We start from the raw sequence: 19,203 nt of genomic DNA on the forward strand, positions 1-19,203 counted from the left end.
CTGAGCTGAATTGAAAGACAAAAGAAAGGAGTTTGAATAATTCTAGCCAGTCCTGAGTCTAATATATTGTATGTTGGCGCCAGACTAGGGTTACCATACGTCCGGGTTTCCCCAGACATATCCTCTTTTTGAGCCCTCTAATCCCCATCTTGGCAGGGTTGTGGGGGGCACCAGCTGGGCTGCTGAGGCTGTGGCTTGGGAGTGAGGGGCACTGGGGGGAGGCGGGGAGAGCAGGGGACTACGTTGGGAGTGGAGGACACTGGCAGAGCTGGGGGCTGTGGGGCAGGAGTGAGGGGCACCAGCAAGGATGGGGGCAGGGAGGAGGCTGCAGGTCAAGAGTAAGGGGCACCATCATGGCTTTGGGGAAATGGTACTGCAGTTTGGGAGTGAGGGGCACTGGCACAGCTGGGGTCAGTGGGTCAGGATTGAGGGGCAGCAGCAGGGCTGCAGGGGCTGTGGCTTGGTAGTGAGGGGCAACAGAAGGGGCAGGGCACTGGCATGTCACTGCCCCCCCCTCCCCACATGACATGTGTCCTCTTTTTTGGACCTGGAAACATAGTAACCCTACCTCAAACCCATTTTCAGTAGCTAGGAATAAAGGTGGAGGGGTGGAGTGACCAGACAGATTGGCTGGCACGGAATGGTGCAAATTGAGCCTTTAACGTAAACAGGAAGCACCGTAGTATTTGTTTCACTCCTCTGCTGTGAATCAGTTGTGGCCTCAAGCCAATTGCCTACTTAGAGCAGAGTAAAACATTAAGTCTCTAAGTGCTGTGGGTGGAAAACACTAAGGCAGAGGTCACCTGGCAGGATGGACCCACGGTTCTCCTAAGGAAGGTGTTACAGGTTCTCATGGTGCATTTGCCATTGGCCTCCATTCCCCAAACATAGACATGAAGGGTGTTGCTTCTATTCTGATTGGCTCCTCGGGCAGAAGCTGTTGCACCATTTGTGCTCAGAATTACATTTTGAATCTGCTTGTGCTCTGTAGCACAGTCCATTTCTCTCTATGACTTTTTGTCTGCTTCCCAACAATCTGACAGGACAGAGAAGTTGTTCTCTGTGCCCTCACAGAGGGCAGATTAAAAGGCAAAAAAAAAAAGACCACATCACAAACAGGTTTTATTGACTGCTTAGAACCTCCCCTGTAGTATGAAAGAGCCAATGTTAATATTTGTATTGAGATTTTCCTACTTTGGTGGTCTGAACAAAATATTGCTCTTAGCTCTTTGTAGCAAGTTACAAAGGCCCCCGAAATGGAATGCTTGCTCAGGATGGCTGCATCTTTGTCTAGTCTCTGTGAATGCTTCCTGAAGCCAACCCAAGCATAGTTTTTAGAGCTGGGATGCAGGGGGAACCCTGGTTTGTTCTTACTCTGATACTTTGGCCTTTCAATTCCTGACTCTTCTTAAATGTCTGTGGCCCTGACTCAAGCACTTAAGTTCCAATTCAGCTCCTGAGAGAGAGGCTTTATCTTTTGTTTGGGGGAAATATGTGCAACCTGAAGTTCCAAGCAGCAAAGCAGATAGTCTGTCTTTAACATTCATTAGGGCAAAAGCCACAGAACAAGAAGACCCCATCCCTTCCAAAGGGTTAAGTAATCCTACTGTCCTTAGTTTAGCTGGCATAGCCCTGTGCATCCCATAGTTAGTTCAGTTATTTTCTTTTCTCCTCTGCCTGGCTCCCAAGCTCCAAAGGCTTCACCTGATCTCCTTTTTGGGGGTATCCCCTGGTTTCAGTTGCCACCTTGTTTCTTTACTGTTCCATCCATTGCATGGGCAACTGGTGCCACCTTAGTCGCGGGGGGGGGGGGGGGGGAGCGGGCATGTGCCCCTCCTGCAACCAGTCCCACTGGCCAGGGGGGAGGTTCCCCTATAGCCGATCCTGCTGACCAGTGAGGGGGTTCCTCCCACGGCCGATGCTGCCTGGGGGTACCCCCGCAGCCGATCCCATGGTGGCTGATAGCTGCAGCTGCTTCTGGGAGTGGTTGTGGCCACTTCTGGGAGCAGCTGCAGAGATCGGCTGGTGCTTGCAGGGGAGGAACAGGTGCTCCTGCCTGCCCCCCCTGCCTATCACCTAAGCGGTGTGTGTGGCTGATCAGGGGGTGCACCGGCACTCTCAGGGGATGCACGTGCATCACCACTGATCCATTTTAGTGCTTTATCTTAGTCTCTCTCTCTGAGGCCTCTGGGGTGTCACCTTCAAATGATGAGTACCAAGTCCATCTGAAGCATCAACATGACTGTTCAAGTCCTGTTGATGCTGAGGATCCCTCTAGTCTTGTCCTGAACCTAGGCAGATCAGTTACAATCACAGACCCTATTAACCCTTCTTTCCATGTGTTGCTTTATTGGTAAACTGTTGCACACATTATAACAACATGACTACATTTAAAACAAATATTACAGTAAAAGCCATAGCCCCTCTCATGAACCTTGATAGAGTATTTCCAAGCTGTAAATAACTCTTTAACCCCACAGTCCTGATGAGCAGGAAGTATTCACTTGACCTGCCATTCACTTTAAAGTTCTAGGAGTAACTAAAATGTACGGCTGTGACCTGTTTTTTTTTAACTGAAGAGGTGCATGCCTATGAGTAGCAGCTAGGAAATAGTACTTTATTGTTCATGTCTACTCTGATAGCATTATTAAGGAATTGTTCTTGTACTCCTGGCTACATATTTGCTTTCCTATAAAAGAGTGCTTGCCTTTATCCCCAAAATATTCTTTAAGCTTTTAGTGAAATTTAGTTAACCAACCTTTTTCCGCTTTGTTGTGTGCACAATGCTGCAAAGGTTTATAAAGTGCCAGTTTTATATAAGACTTTGAAAAGATGAAACACTTGTTCCATCACCAAAACCACCACAACTGCAGCATCCAAAATTGAAGTTTGTACACAGACAAAATCAGCTCACAGGCCAGCTGACAGACTTTGTTAGTCATTCCACCAGAAGTGTATCTGCATTTATTTCATAACTTCTTTGGGTTGTTCCACAACAGGTTGTCTCTTTAGGTACAGCTAGTATGGCTACCACCTAGTATTTATATAGGTTGGTACATTTGACAGTAGTTCTGAAGGTTCTTGTGTAGGAGTCTCGTCTTACTTCCATTTATTAATTTAGTGTGAAAGAAATTTGACAAGACAAATACATTTGAGTAGTTTCTATCCTCCTTTTCCTAACATCCCTCACACATTTTCATTAAGAAATGTGTTATGGGGACTAATTGCACCCCCTGTGATTCTTCCTCCAAAGTTCAATAGGTGGAGGTATCCATACAAAGGATTCTAGCACTTTTGCATTTTCAGTGCATGGTGTTACCAAAGGAGTCTCAAGTTCTTTGGTCAGAAACAGAAAAAAAAAACCTAACAGAGTAACTTTAAAAGCGTAGGTGTACCACTTGGATGATTGCCCTCAAGTATATGCTAGATCATAAAACATATATTAACCTCAAATTTGGGATTCGGGAGAGATGTTCAAATGAAATAGAGTTATTTTTATTTGTTTTAATTGTATGGCTAAATTTGTATCATGCAGTTTGGTCCAGATTCTTCAGGATAATGAGGAATTCAGAAAACCTACCCACTACTTGTTTTTCTAGCTCAGAATTCTAACAAATCCAGTGACAATTGCTAGTTTTCAAGTTCATAGATAGCTTACACATCACACCATCAGTTTATTCTTTTTAAATAACAGAGCATTAATACATAAAAATACATCTCTGGTCATTTACACAGATCCTCAGAAAAATTCATCAGTAATTAAAAAGAACATAATAATGATATTCTCTCATCAAGTGTTTGCAGCATCACTTGAGTATTGTCCCATCATTTTAAATCATTCCTTAATGTCAATGCTTTCTCATTTCAGTATCATCTCAAAAAAACAGAAAGAAAAACCTCCCATAAAAGTAATAATAGTCTATCAAAATTAATATTAAAGATGACAGACTTGCTATTTTTTTTCTTAAATGCAGAATAGTTCTGGCTCCACTTCTTATCCTATGTTATCTAACTGACACCTGTCCTCCCTTGAGCAGTTTGACTGAAATCAAAAGGATTGCAAGGCACTTAAACATTAAGGCTAGGTACAGACATTCAAAAAGCCTGAGGCAGAATTGACCTTAGTTATGCAGTTTTCTGTAAGTGGCGTAGTTTAGAATGGTAGTGAGAGGACACATTCGCCTTTTGGGGATGGGGGCAAATCTTAAACTAGGTTCCACCATTTTTAAACAGTTTATGTGTGCTAAACTTCTGTTCTGTTACAGGTATAAACTTGTTTGTGATCACTTATACTGGTACAAGTAATGCCTATATCTGTCATAAGAGATTTGTCTGAAACTACATTTTTTAATTTGTCTGTTTTAGTTATAGCCCTTTCTTTGGCAAATTAAAGAACTATTAAAATTTTTTCACTGAGTTTAAGATGAAGCATTCAAGAAGGAAGAGGTGCGTTTAGAGTAACAAACTTTGTTATTCTGCTGTTATAAAAGCTCTCCTGTTTTTTCACGTGTGGAATACTCATTCCCTGAAATGACAAGTTTCCTTTTGTAGAAAATATTAACCCAATAATGTCAAATCCAACTGCTCTTAATCCATTGGGTAGTTTAGTTAATTTGAATTGATCTATTTGTATGGACAACTGGGCAGCCAATAGTTCTGGTATAGTTATGTTAATATGTATAAACACATTCAGTCTAGGTAGCCTGGAGGATGACTGTATAAAGTCCTTTCTTCAGTGCTGTCAAGAGAGCATCAGCCTTTCCTTTAAACATATTTCAAAGGTGAAAAGAAGTTAGGTTCTACATGGCTTTTGTGGCAATCCTTCAACAATTTGTGAAGTATTTGTTAACATATTGGGAGTGACTACTTATTAGAGTCAAGGTAATACTAATCTTAGAAAAGGTAAATGAATCAAAGTGATGGTAGCATATTACATAGTTTGTGTGTTGCAATATTTATTCTTGCTGTGGCCACCTGCACATATTTTTAAAGAGCATTCTTTGAAAATTCAGCTGATACTGATGGTGCTTTTCTTTCTTAATAGGATGTATCCATACTTCACATTCTGCTTTAAAGCTATTGCACAGAATGAAATAGAAAAGGCAAAAAAGGACCTGAAGCTTGGTATGTAATATCCTAAGTTCTCCTATTTACTGTGTCATTATTTATTATGTTGCCTTTAAATAAAAAGCAGTAACAATTTTGTAGCACTTCAAACTTTTGAAAAGCTCACAGACCTTAGTAAGTTCTCAGAACACCCCCACCACTGCTGTTATATTCTATACCAAAGGGGTGGGAAAAGAATTGCCTTAGCAGATTGACTATGGAGCTTTAATTAAAGAAGATAAAGATGCTGAAGAGGCATCTTGCCAGTGGGCGTGGAAGATAGCTCTTGGAATAGATAATCAGGAGGCGAGCAAGGAGAGGGTAATGTAGGTCCAACTGTCAGGGTCTAAAATTAGGGTTGGTTGACATGCATCTTTTCTTCTTTGTGTGGAGACCACCAGAAGATACATGCACAAGTGTAGATCCTAGTCTTACCATTTGGTCCTTCTGAAGGGGCTCTCAGCTTTTATGGAAACACACCCAGGAACTGTCAGAGCAGCCTGGAAAAGGGGCTTTTTCTTCCATAAACAATTTTGAAAAAAATTCTTTCCAAACCTTGTAAAAATGAATCTATTTTGAAAGGACCAACAAAGGAAGGGTTTTTTTTTACCTGTTCCCTGGGCTGCTTGCATATTTTGGCCTGGGAGACAGCTACTGAGGTAGCTGCAGAGTGTGGAAGCTCAGGTTTATTGCCAGCTGGCAGGTAACCAGATGGGCTGGCACTAGCCTTCTTTCCTGCCTCGTTTTCTTCATCTGCTTTCCGCAGTTCAGATCATTGAATCATCATGTTCCAATTGGACAGTGGTTATATAGGAAAATGAGTGAATGAAAATGCAGCCCAACACTAAAGTCTAATAAGTGTGCTTTAAACATTTTAGTTATTGCCTGTTTATGAAGTATGACTAAAATTTGGAGTTCAGTGTACATTTATAGAATTTCCCCTGCTTAGAAGATGAGTGACATGTCCCAAGACCTACATCCCAAATCTTCTATAGACTTAGCACTGGTTTGCTATGTTAGTCCCCAAGTAAATTACAAAAAGCACTGATTCTTTATGGCATTCAGGAGTCATTGAATAAGTGCTTTTTTGATCTCCTGGATTTCAGTAGACAAATAATGCTCAGTTCCTCACAACTGCAGAATGTGCAACCTTTCACCTTAGATCAGTAGTTTTCAACCCTTGTGCACTCAAGGCAACCCTTGTTATACTTGAGGTACCCCTCAGAAAATGCCAGCTGTTAGTCTTCACTTATTTTTTGGCTACTGAAGAACAGAGCAGTTCTTCTATTACAGAGAACTCAGAAGACTGCAACATGTTTTAACACTGTCGTTAAATACATATTGCATTGAATTTGTATTAGAAATATCTGGATTTATCTTGTGAATCATGTTTGCCCTGTCTCAAGGCATCCCCGGGTGCCGAAGCACCCTTGTTAAGAATCTTTGCTTCTGATAGTTACAACTTATTATGTAATTCACTGATAACTGAATAAAGTTGTTTTTTCTTTCTTTTGAAGCAAGTATCTATAACATCTCTAAGCCTTACTTTAAGCTTTTTTTTGCGTGTGCTTTCTAGCTGAACAAGCTGTAAAAGAAGCCAAGTGTCAATTAAAACATCTGGAAGAATCCTTTTTGCATGAAGACAATGAGGTACTGTAGCAAAGACAGCATTTGCGTAATGGTTTCAGAAATGTTGCTTTTTATAGCTGGTGCTCCATAGCAACCTGCATTTTGTTGGACTGCAGGTATTAGTGTGGAAAATCAACCAGGGTGGCTTCCTTTTAATGTCATTGTTCAAAAATATAGGCTAGGAACACCCTTAATGAAAGCCCTCTGAAATGTAGCCTAGTAGTAATATTAAACAGCAAAAGAATTCAACTGTACTATTTTTCTGTTAAGTACCTATTTACTGATAATGAGGAATTTTGAAAGGATATAATGCCTAGTTGTATTAAAATCAACTTAAGTTCCTCCTCCAAGAAAATGTTTTAAGATACTCTCCATTAACTTCAAAAGCAATAATAATAATGCCTTATGTTTGCACACACGATACTCGTTAAAAAATGTAAAAATATTCCTTTAATTGGTCCTCCAGTTTTATGCCCCCACAGTGACATTTTATGATTTGCCTCTGAGTTGCTCAAGTCAAGGCTTGCACCCATTGGAAGGCTTGCAACCACTGGAAGGCCATATTTGACTTTTCAAAAACAAATGAAGTTTATACTTAGGGCATTACATGAATGAAAAGTAACCTTTTCCTCCTCCTTCCCCCCCGAATGGAAAAGCCTGCTCATCTTGCGTTACAGGATGCTCTAGAAAATGCAAAAAGAACACGTGAGAAGCTTGAAGCGAAACAAAGGCAAGATATGAACATATTTAAGCAGAATTTTAGGATGAGTGTTTTTACTCTGTTGTGAATCCAGACATGATCTATAGGCCAATTCTTGCATGGTGCTTTTTTAAGTTGTATCTACTCTTTCTTTTTTCATGGCGCTTCTAAATTATTGTAAGTCTTTCAATATTTTATTCTTTTCTGAAATTTTTTTTAACCAATCCTGTGGAGTATCATTTTCTTGGCATTTGAATTTGGTTAAATCTTGCAGAAGAGAATTTTCTTCTTTAATTTATCTAAATGCTTGTTTTATTTTTCTTCCTATCCAACAGATGAAATGAGTATTACCTAATACTTAATAGCTGCTCTGAAAGTAACAATTTTAGGTTTTGAAATCCCCGACAGAGCGAGGCTACTTGGGTAACAATATACACTGTCTGGCTTATATGAAGCCTTGCTTCAAGGGAGGCATCCCTTTGCTCCTTGAAATTTGTAAGTACATGGCTGTATATGGGCTTCTTGTAGCCCTTTAAATGTAGAAAGATTGTCTTCTGATCATGATGAGCACTGTAGTTTACAAGTAGTGGTGAGCAGTTAATGATCACGTAGTAGTTCTCAGAGCTGTGTTCAAAATTTCCACTCCCAGTGCTGTTTCCAAAAATATGCTTTACGTTAGTTTATTCTCCTTGTTCATACTGAGGGTCACTAAGCTCCCTCTAGAAAGTTCGGCAACCAAACGGTATTTTTCCAGTATCCGGAGAAAGGAAACGTGAAGAATATAGACACAAACGACTGGCATCCTTTCATCTGCAAGAGACGGTGAATATTGCAGCCTGCAAATATGTAAATAAAATTACACAAGGAAGAAATTGCCCTTTTTATTTGCTTGTAGTGTGAAAAGCTGTTGATGATGATTGCAATAAGGTAATTTAAAAAAATATTTAGGAAACAAAATCAGGTAACTTGGTAAATACTTTTCAAATGTAGTGAAAAATACACTAAGCTGTTTTTAGTGATCAGCATTAATGTCTTCATAGCAATGTATCTAGTCTTAATTTGGAGCTAAGTAAGCAGTGCTTTCTTTGCAGCGTATTAGATCAGCCTGTCTCAGTTGCAGGTGATTAAATGGCTTGTTTAATTCTAAACAGGAAATCCCCCCTCCTCCCTCCAGGGACTAGGTGGTGAATGTCAAGAAAGCATTAAAGGCAGATTACATTCACCCTCAGCAGTATTCTGACTTCACTTCAGCATCTAAGGGTCATGCCAACCTTTAAATATTTAAATGTTTTTGTGATTGATTGCGACTTTTTATCAGTTATAATTCTTGATAAATTAAACTGTTGAACCTGTAGGTGCTAATCTGGTAACAGTAGCCGTTACTTTGCATTTGGCAAACACTTAAAAACAAACAAGATAAAGCCTATAAAAGTAACTGCCTGCTCATTTCCCCGTCTTAGAGAACTGAGAAAGCCAAAGAAGCTCTATTTAATATTTGGCATAAACATAGGCAACAGAAGTCAAGATGGAATGCTTATCTATAGCAACAGTCGGTTGATCAAAATGTATGAAAAGGTGGGACCTCAACTAAAATCGGACTCTTTGGAAACCCGGTATGTTTGCATTTTATATTTTTAAGGAGCCAGCTTTAAAACTGCATACTTGAAATAAAGTTTTAGATATTCTGAATGTCAAAGGAGGTTTTAAAACCCAGATCCCATACCCAGAGTGATTATTTCCTTTCAAAGAATGTCCAGGATGGAGATTATTAGTATTCTGAAGAGTTAAGTGCCTTTATTAAAGGAGGAATAAATTGTTCTGCATGTGGTTATGCAGTTCTCAAAATAATCTTTATAGCAACGCACTCTTTTTTACTCTGTTATTGCAACTTGGAGTTTCTGATCATTTCTCTGAGTGTTTACTGGTACATAAGCATTCCTCTTTTTATACTCTGCCATCCCATTTCTTTCCCTTGTCATCTGTCTTTGCATTTTAAAATCTAGTACTTCTGAGATATATATCCTGCACTCATTTGAAAGGAAGTAATATAATGATCATTCTGTCTGTGACTGCAGTCAGGCAAGATTCTACACCCACAGTTTTCCATTAATAATATGTTCCCAGTTCCAAAGTGTTTATTGGGTAACTGCAATGAAAATTGTTATCTTATTCATCGTATTTAAAATACTTCGATTTTTGTTCCTTTAGTTTTGGTGCTGGTGCAGTAGGGATGGTCAACATGCCCTTGGAAGCCATGGAGCCCACACACAATAAGCAGGCTTTTGTTAATGTTAAAGAATATAACCGCTTGCTTAGAGCCATGAGGCACTGTCTGCTCCAGTACTGGAAGGACACAGGAATAAGTAAGTCTTTATGGGTTAATTCTTGTGTGCATTTGTGTGCATACATGAACGCACACATGCATATATACGTGTGTGTGTGTGTGTACACACACACACACACACACACACACACACACACACACACAGTTGTCACAGTTAGTTCACCAAATACACCAGCTAAGTTAGAAGTGGGGAAAACTGTAAGTTTTATAATGAAAGTTACCCCAGGGAACAGATATGGGCTAAGAACTGTTGCAGTGGCAATGCTAAAAACAATTTTTACATAGAGGGGGAAAAGGTAAACAAGTTATCCTGATGCATTCACCTCTGCCTCTGGGAGTATATCCATAAGCAAAGGTTGTCAAATGTTCCGACATCTCTTGAGAGGAAGGGCTATAAAAATGCATGTTAGCTATTCAGAAGCTAAACCTGGGATCTGATGGAAGTTACACATTGGTCAGCCAGTTCGTTTTGTGGAAAGCAGTATCTGCCTTAACAAACAGCAGAGCTGTCATGACATAGTGAAAGCTCAAATGGGTATCTAGTAGCAGAAGGTACAAGGGCTGTAAAAATTCTTTGAGGTAGCTGGCATTTGCTCCTTTCCAACACTCAGCGGAGGAAGGCAAAGGAAATCAACTTCAAGGTTTATTACTAGTGAAATCAAACAAACAATTTCTGTTCACTTATTCAAGAAAGAGGAAAATAAGGTAAATATTATGTTTGTGCAGCTTTAGACAACCCGCTTCCACATATATATGCAAATTCCTTGTGACTCTTGATGTACCCAAGTTCAAGCATTGTCATTTTAAGCAACACTGTAATCTGCTTTTTTGCATAATTCATTAATGCTTTTGTGCATTACAAAACATATGCATTGTGAATAAACACTGATCTCCTGCATAATATCTCAGTTTTGAAAGTAATGAAAAAAATTATTTGATAACTTTCTTATAAATAAAAGATTGGGTTTCATAGTTTGTTTTAATATCCACAGAAGTTCTTGGAATAATTATGCTGTGGCTTGAATGCAGCGCTGGCTTAAAAATAAATCTAGCCATGAACCTGTCACTTCAAAAAGGACATTTTCTTCTAGTGAAGAAATGTTTCACAACTCGAGATGTCTTGCTTCAGATGGCCACACTCTTTTCCAACCCCAAATTTCCTTCACCCTCTGTCACCATTTATAGGGCATTCAACTGTCACATAAGCATCCATGATTTTCAGGATCAGACAGTGCCTTGCCTCAGGTCACCACCTTTCTAACTGTGCGCTGTTTTACTGGAAACATTTAAAAGTAGTATCAGACAGATCAAGTGATGTGGGCCACTTGTATGTTCTGAAAAAGCAGACATCCTTTGCCTTTTGCTAAAAGGTTAAAGGGATTCTTCTATAGTTTTGGAGACAGAATGTACACATAGGTTAGAGAGAGAATGCCCCTGTCAAAAGGTTCAGATTCTGCCTTTCACTGAAAATATGAATGTGGTCTCAGGTGCCCACTTTCCTGGGTCCTTTGGGACAAGTGTAGCCTCATTCCATCCCCCTCCTTTTTCATACATGTTTCAACTGCTGGTATCACCCTGTCTTGAAGAAGAAAAATAATTAATTTGCACAGAGGTAGTCAATATTTAATGGGAAAAAAGGACTAGAGTGCTCATAAAATCAAAAAATGAATAGTTGCTTCATTCCTCACTTATTGTTTTGAAGGTGGTTAGGAGCAAACTGAAGTAAGCCATTTGGGTCCTGCATGGCTGGGATCAAGTTGTTGTCCTTTAAGGCCAGGCCAACTCTCAGGATCTCAAAATTGAGCTGTTAGACGGGAGGGTATGACACAATTGCACATATACACACACAAAAATCAATTAGGCACACACACACACGGTGCATACACACACACTACCAACTCAGGCAGATGTACATCCAAGATTACCAGTGTAAGCACATGCGTACCTATCACCAATTCAAGCACATACACACTATACAAACCGAAAATTAGACAAAAATCAGTTGTCACTACCTACACACTCAGTACACATACACGGATCACTAATTCATATATCATGCACACAATGAGATAGAGATATATATATGTATGTATGTATGTATGCATATATATTTGCCACTTCATACATACCACCCACCTACACATACACACGGGTGAGTCCCTAACTTTGGTGGTATGGTGTGTATGTGCGTACTTGGGGTACTTAAGATGCTTGGTGACTATGCAAGGGGGAATCAAGGGTCAAAGATTTCCAGAAGGAGGGTAAGGAGGGAGATGGATGGGGGTTAAGATGAGAGAGGGAAAAATAAGAGAGGGAAAGTGCCAGGAGTTAAAGTTGCCGGGGCCAGGATTAGAACCGCAGACTGGAGGGGAAGCTATGGTTACTTAAGGTTAATTTGCCCTGGGGTTACTCAGGGTCATCTGGTGCCAGGGTGGAAGCAAGGAGAAAAGCCCTGGTGGCAAGGAGGAGACAGCTAGGAAACAGAGCCAGAAAGCTGGGAGATAGTTGGGAAATCAAGGAGTAGGGTCGGGAGGTCAATAAGACAAAAACCCAACTCCAGGTTTCAAAATAACAGGTTTATTAGACAGACAACACACTACACAGCCCCATGAAGTTATTGGTTCCTACACACACAAGCACTCACATACACACCCACACAATGGTAGCAGGAGAGAAAAAGTTTTGGTGGAGGGATTGAAGTCAAGGTGTGTAGGGACAAAGTCCAGATCCTTTGCTTGGGGAAGGAAGGTGAGTGATAGCTACCTATCCTGGGCTGTGAGATGATCCTTGATGGCCAGTCGAGGTCTTCTCTAGCAAGGTGTTGTCCAGAGGTTTGACAGACAAAATGAAAACTTGACATGACTTATGCTAACTTAAATTTTTTTTTCATAGATTTCAAAGACATTAGGGTGCTAGCAAGCATAGCATTGCCAAGTCTATAAGTGTGCTGTGGGTTTTTTTCCCCCAAGGTGGAGTACCTTGCATTTTTCAGTATTGAATGTCATCAGGTTTATATCCGCCCACTTACAAAGCTTATTCAAGTCAGCCTGGATCACTAGCCTGTCCTCAGGTGTGGATGCTATACCCCAAAGTTTAGTGTCATCAGCGAACTTGGCCAGTGCGCTTCTGACAGCAGTGTCCACATGGTTGATAAAGATGTTGAAGAGAGCCGGTCCAAGGACAGAGCCTTGGGCGATACCACTGGTCACAGAGCGCCATAATGATTCACATCCATCGACTACTATTCTCTGGATCCGACCTCGGAGACAATTTCCCAGCCATCAGACTGTGGTGTAGCCAAGCCCACATTTGGCCAGTTTTTCCTTGTGGAGATCATGGGACACCAGATCAAAGGCTTTTTTTAAAGTCCAGATATATGACGTCAATCTCTTCTCCCTTGTCCAGGTGATATGTCACCTGGTCAGAGAAGGAGATGAGATTGGTCAGGCAAGACCTACCCACAACAAACCCGTGCTGGCTATCCCTCAGGATGTTGCCATCCGCCAGCTTATTGAGAAGCGTCTCCTTGATTAATTTTCTTGAGAATCTTACCAGGGATTGAGATCAAGCTGATTGGCCTGTAATTCCTGGGATCTACTTTCTGCCCTTTCTTGAAGATGGGTACCACACTGGCCTTCTTCCAGTCTTCAGGTACTTCTGCTGAGCACCACGAGTTTTCGAATATTTTTGCCAATGGTTGGGCTATGACACCTGCCAGCTCCTTGAGTCCTCTAGGGTGTAATCTGTCAGAACCAGCTGACTTGAAGGTGTCCAGCCTCTCAAAGTGTACTTTTACAAGGTCTAACACCGATGCTGGGTATGAATATGCCCTCACCCTGGCTGTCCTGCGTCATGCTAGGCAAGGTGGTCCCTTTGGGCTGATGAAAGATCAACGTGAAGTTGGTCTTAAGCAGGTTGGCTTTTTCCTGGGTGTCAGTTATCGGTTGTCCAGTTTGGTTCAGCAAGGGTCCAATGTTACCTTTGCTTTTTTTACAACTCCCTAAATATCTGAAAAAGAACTTTTTATTATCCTTGATACAAGAAGCCAGATGGAGTTCGGTTGCAGCCTTGGCTTTCCCGGTCCACTCCCTGCAGGTACAGACCAGTATTGAGTACCATCTTGGTGGTTTTTCCAGCCTTCCATCCTTTATAAGTCTCTCTTTTTAGGCATAGAAGGTCCTCAAGTTCCCTGCTGAGCCAAGGGGGTTGCTGTGCCCTTTTGCTGCCCTTCCACCAAGATGGGATGGACAACTCTTGCACTGTCCAGATAACTCCCTTGAGGAGCAACCACTCCTCTTGGACTCCTCTTCCTGCCAAGTCATGGTCCCTTAGGGCCTTGACAATGAGCCTCCTGAGCTTGTCAAAAGTCAGCATTCCTAAAGTCGAGGACTTCTACATTGCTGACTGACTTGCCAGCTTTATGATAGATAGTAAAGGTGATCAGCTCATGGTCACTATCACCCAGCTTTCGATTGATTCTTAGGTCACTGACTAGATCATCCCCTTTGGCCAGTACCAGGTCCAGCAACACTTTACCTTTTGTCGGCCCATAGACTTCCTGAGTCAAGTAGAGCTCATCCACGCACATGAGGAAGCTTTGTGACTGATCGGATTTGGCCGAGTGCTCTTCCCATGAGATGTCTGTGTAGTTGAAGTCTCCCATGACAACCATGCACCGGGAGTGTGCAGCCTCAGCCAGTTCCCTGGTGAATTCCTGGTCTAGCTCTTGTTTCTGGTTAGGAGGTCTGTAGTACACTCCTACCATGATGTCCCCTGTTCCACATTCCCCATGTATTTTAACCCAGAGGGACTCCAGTTGTCCTCCCTGGGTGCCAAAGGCATGTAGCTTTCCTTGACATAGAGAGCTACACCCCCACACCTTTTATCTGCACGATCTCTCCTGTACAGGGTATAGCCATCTATACCTGTGGCCCAGTCATGGGTGGAGTCATACCAGGTCTCCGTTATCCCTATGAGATTGTAGTCATCCTTGCTTAGCAGAAGGACCAGTTCCTCCTGTTTGTTCCCCAAGCTCCTCACATTGGTATACAGACATGTAAGTGTCCCATTGGAAGCCCTAGCTTCCTTGCACTTCCAGGTGGACACTGTTCCAGGCCTGGGGTAGGTGTGGATTCCCTTAGGTGCCCTAACCTTCCCTAAATGGTTATGCAGTAGTTGCCTAGTGGGCTTGCATTGGCAGTTATCCACCCATCCCCTGGTGGGCTTAGTTTAAAGCCCGGTGGAGCAGGTCAGCCAGTCTAGCTGAGAAGAGCCTCCTCCCCAGCACAGTGAGGTAGAGGCTGTCTCTTCCAAAGAGTGGACTGTGATTGTGAAAGCCTCTCCCTCCTCAGCCTATAGCCCAAAACTGGGAGGATCAAGGAAAGCACCACCTGTGCCCCCAATCCCTTAAGCCCTGCTCCCAGAGCCCTGTAGCACCTCATGACCCAGCTGGGATTGCTCCAAGCCATGTCATTCATGCCCACATGGGTAAGGAGCATAAGGTAGTGGTCGGTGGGCTGGATGAGCTTTGGGATCTTCTCAGCCATGTATGAGAATGATACGGGCTCCCGGGAAGCAGCAGATGTCCCAGGATAAGGGGCCGGGGCAGCAGATTGCACCCTCAGTCCCCCTCAGGAGGGAGTCTCCCACAACAACCACTCTACAAGCGGTCTTAGGGAGAGCAGGGACAGTAGCTGAGGATGAGCCTGCATTGCCTGCAGGAGCTGACAATTCTGCAGGCTCTACTGGGGCTGCAAGAGGTTCATACCTGTTGCAAAGCTCCAGAGGGGTGGGGACCTCCGTGCAGCAGGCCTTGTGGCCGCTGACTACCTTGGTCCAAGCCTCTGGCTGGACAGTGTGGGAGATCCCCAAGTCCTCCCGTGTCCTGGAAGGTGACCTTGGTCTACCCTCTGCCTCTGGGGGGTGAAGGGTCTGGCAGTAGGAGTTTATCTCCTGCTCACCATCCCTGATGGCACATAGTCTCTGGACTGTGGCTTGGAGCTCCCCTATCTGGTGTCCCAGGAACTCCAAAGTGGAGCAAACCTTGCAAGGGAAGGTGGCCATGCTCCCACATGCCTGGAAACGTGCCAGGCAGCCCCTGCAGCTGAGAGCCGGAGGCTCCATGTGCATCGTTCCATCTGGGTGGAGGCCTCTGAGGTGCCAGAGGGGGAGGCCGCAGACCCCGAAGGGACCTGAGGGGTGTGGCGTGTGCTCACCCACGTTGTGCCACTGGGAGTCTGGCTACTGTTGGGACTACCTTCCCTAGGGCTCACTGGTAGGGCCTCGGGCCCTCCTGCTCACTCTTCTGTGCAAATTTCCATGCTGAACTTGCACACCAAGCCCAGAAGCACGCCTGTTTGTGCATCCTGTTCGCGAGGCTCCGGTTGTGTGGCTTCCTGCAGGGCTGGGCCAAGTAGTAGCCAGGGCGGGGTGAGACCCTCCTCAGCTCCTCTCAGCTGCCTCCCTGCACCTAAACTCTGCTAGTCCCTTCCACCACAGGCCCTGCTTTCCTCGGGCTGTCCTGGGGGTCAGTGGAGTGCTCCGTGATTGCTGGTGGTTGCTGTGGGGCTTCAGGGTGCAGGGGCATGACAGGCTTATACCTGTACATCTCATGCCACTCCCTAAGCCCGACTGGAGCTTTTTTTGCTGTTGGCGGGCCCTTTTAAACTGCACACATGCGCAGTGGGCCTACCACTCGCACCACTCTGCTTCCAGGCAAGAGGGGGCCCTGCCCGGGATTTGGGAGACTGGGAGACCCTGCCCCACCGTAGAGGGACTGGTAGGTACCCTCTCCTCTCTCTCTGGGGAGCCGAGCCAAGTAGGAGCCGGGGTGGGGTGAGACCCTCCTCAGCTCCTCTCAGCTGCTTCCCCGCAGCTGAACTCTGCTAGCCCTCTCCCACCACAGGCCCCACTTGCCTCCAGCTGTGCTGGGGGTCAGTGGGGTGCCCCACAGTTGCTGGGGGGCTTTGAGATATAGGGGTACGACGGGCTTGCACCTGTGGATCTGACGAATATGTAGGCCTAAATCGTATATATAGTATCAGTAAAAATCATTAAAACAGTACTATAAAACAGTAAAAATCAATATAAACATAATAATTATACAATATAAAACAGTGGCTCAAAGGAGGAGAGAGGAAAAAAAATTGCTACAAAAATGCTAAAGTTTATCCTATGTCTTAACTTACTCATACTTACCTATAGGGAATAGAGAGGGAGAGAAAAAGTCAGAAATAGTTGGGGAAGGGAGGGAATGTATTTTAAAATTAAAAAAAGAAAAGAAAAACTGGGGGGTTTTGGTACAAAGTGACTAGGATCTCCTACAGCATTGTATATTTGCCATGCATTATAAACTATCCTGACACACTGTTTCCAGTTAGCTTTAATCTAAGAGTGATAAATAATGGTAAACAACTCTATTTTTAGAGTAACTTATGTTTCCAGCCCCTAAAACAACATGTTTCTGCACGATTCAAGCAGCAAGGATAAGGATGTCTCTTATTTCTTCTCAGGGCCTGAGAAATAGCTTTTTGTTGATCTTGATGAATGCTTTTTAATATTGATGAGTAAAACAGACCTGCATAGCACTTGACAAAATGCAGGCAGATAAAATGACATGATCTGGTGCCAGGAGAAATGATAAGGATACATGGAAGAGGCAGAAGGGTGACTTAGGACAAAATGAAGATTGGATGTTTTATGACAGGTTCTGTTTGTTTGCAAGTTTGTTTGTTTGTTTCCCAAATAAACTAGAAGGATTAGAAGGATTGCATCAAATCAGGAGTTGCGTGGAGCACCTGGAGAGGCTGGCCAGGAAGGAAAAGTATTTGTCTGTAGGAGTTAGGCACTGTCAAAGTATAAAACTAAGTAGAGGCCACTGACTTCAGTGATTCCTCCACTTCCGTACACCCTCCATGTTTCATTCAAATAATATTGTGGCTTTGTTGTCTTTCATGAGCTAAAAGTCTCAGACAACACTGGCTTCGTGAGCAAAGGAAGCATCCTAAAACAAATCCTATTGTTGTATTTTAGGTCTCCATTTCACTTGGCTCCCTATTGCATAAATTCCCTATTTATATTTGAATCAGTTGTTCTTTACATAGGAAAGAGTCATTAGTTACCTAGCACTGAAGGGGAGGGTTTATAAAAATAATAATCAAGAACAGTGTCAGGAGCTCCACTGGCTGGCTCAAGGTGGGGGGCTAAGTTCCATAACAATACATTGAGTATGGCTGCTTGTAATTAATTTTTTTTGCAATTGTTGGCAATACTTATTTTGTCATTGCCATGCCTCTCTAATCGTTATAGTTTCCTGTAGATAAAGCCATGGCACAGGTATTTGTTAATGTAGGGGATGGCTTGGAGGAATTTTAAGAGCAGTCTGTGAGGTAGCCAAGGCCTTCAGATTTTCTCAGGCTTTGGAGGAGTCCAGGTCTCCAGTGGAGGGACTGGCAGGATCAGGAGAAAGACTGATCCATGGAAATACTGGCAGAACTTTCAGTGGGCTATGTGGTGGCCAGATGAGAAGGTAAGACTCTTACTGTTCTTTTTTCAAATTTAAGGTCAGTTTTTCTTTTATAATTCTTTTCTCCTGTATAACAGATCCTTTCATTGTTTTGGCTTCTTACCAATTACCTGTGGTAAAGAGAGATCTCTGGGCGAATGATGCTCTAGGCAAACCCATTCTCTGGAAAGAGGGTCCTAAAAATTCTCTCTCAACCCAAAAGGAAGCCACCTAGAACCAACACAGTTTTGTTTGCTCCAGCTGTGAGGTCTCATAGGGGCAGTGGAGCTCAGGTTTATGGAGATAAGGAGTTTTCCCAGGGCAGACTTTGGTCTGTTCTTTGGGAGAGCAGGGAAAAACTCAGGGCTCCAGGGGTGCCCCATAGATATGTTTGTGACACTAAGCAACAGCTTTCTGGGAGATTTAGATTTGACTTTTAGAAAAGAGATGGGGAAGTTGGAAGAGCTTGGCTGTGTCAGCCTTCTTGGTTGTGAGGAGCCTTTTGCTGTCCTTTCCTTCTATGCAGCACCAGAATTTATGTTGGGTTTTTCCTATCCAGAAGCCATTTGAAAGAAATGCCACCGTTTACAAAAACCAGTGGCCCTGTTCATGGATGTAGTATTTACCGAGAGATGATAAAACTTGCTAAAACTGAACAGCCGCAGGGCTTTCCTTCCCCCCTCTCTCCCTCCCTACAATGGCTGCCTGGGGTTTCCCTGTTAAAATACTTACTGGTATTTTCATGGAAGCATCTTTTTTTCTTCTTCTTCATCCTGCCTTTGAAAAAGCATGGTGGATGTTTTATTCGGGGGTGTCTGATATATGAAAAATTGGGATACCTCAGAGGGCACTGAAGCTATCTGTTAAATCTTAAATATAAATTAATATCTTTTTCCCTACAGTGTTTTGCATTTTTTTAAT

General features: G+C 43.0%; 1 protein-coding gene across 1 annotated transcript in view; it reads left to right on the forward strand.

Annotated features, from left to right (window-relative positions):
• MORC1 (MORC family CW-type zinc finger 1) overlaps window positions 1-19,203 on the forward strand; it is a 93,683-nt gene that overhangs the window by 25,997 nt on the left and 48,483 nt on the right. Inside the window, exons 10-14 of the mRNA XM_059720538.1 lie at window positions 5,045-5,124; window positions 6,683-6,756; window positions 7,392-7,465; window positions 8,896-9,048; window positions 9,644-9,798. Of these exons, the coding sequence (XP_059576521.1) occupies window positions 5,045-5,124; window positions 6,683-6,756; window positions 7,392-7,465; window positions 8,896-9,048; window positions 9,644-9,798 (536 nt within the window). The remainder of the gene's footprint in view (window positions 1-5,044; window positions 5,125-6,682; window positions 6,757-7,391; window positions 7,466-8,895; window positions 9,049-9,643; window positions 9,799-19,203) is intronic.

Source organism: Alligator mississippiensis, chromosome 1, assembly GCF_030867095.1.
Source record: "Alligator mississippiensis isolate rAllMis1 chromosome 1, rAllMis1, whole genome shotgun sequence".
Classification (NCBI taxonomy): Eukaryota; Metazoa; Chordata; order Crocodylia; family Alligatoridae; genus Alligator; species Alligator mississippiensis.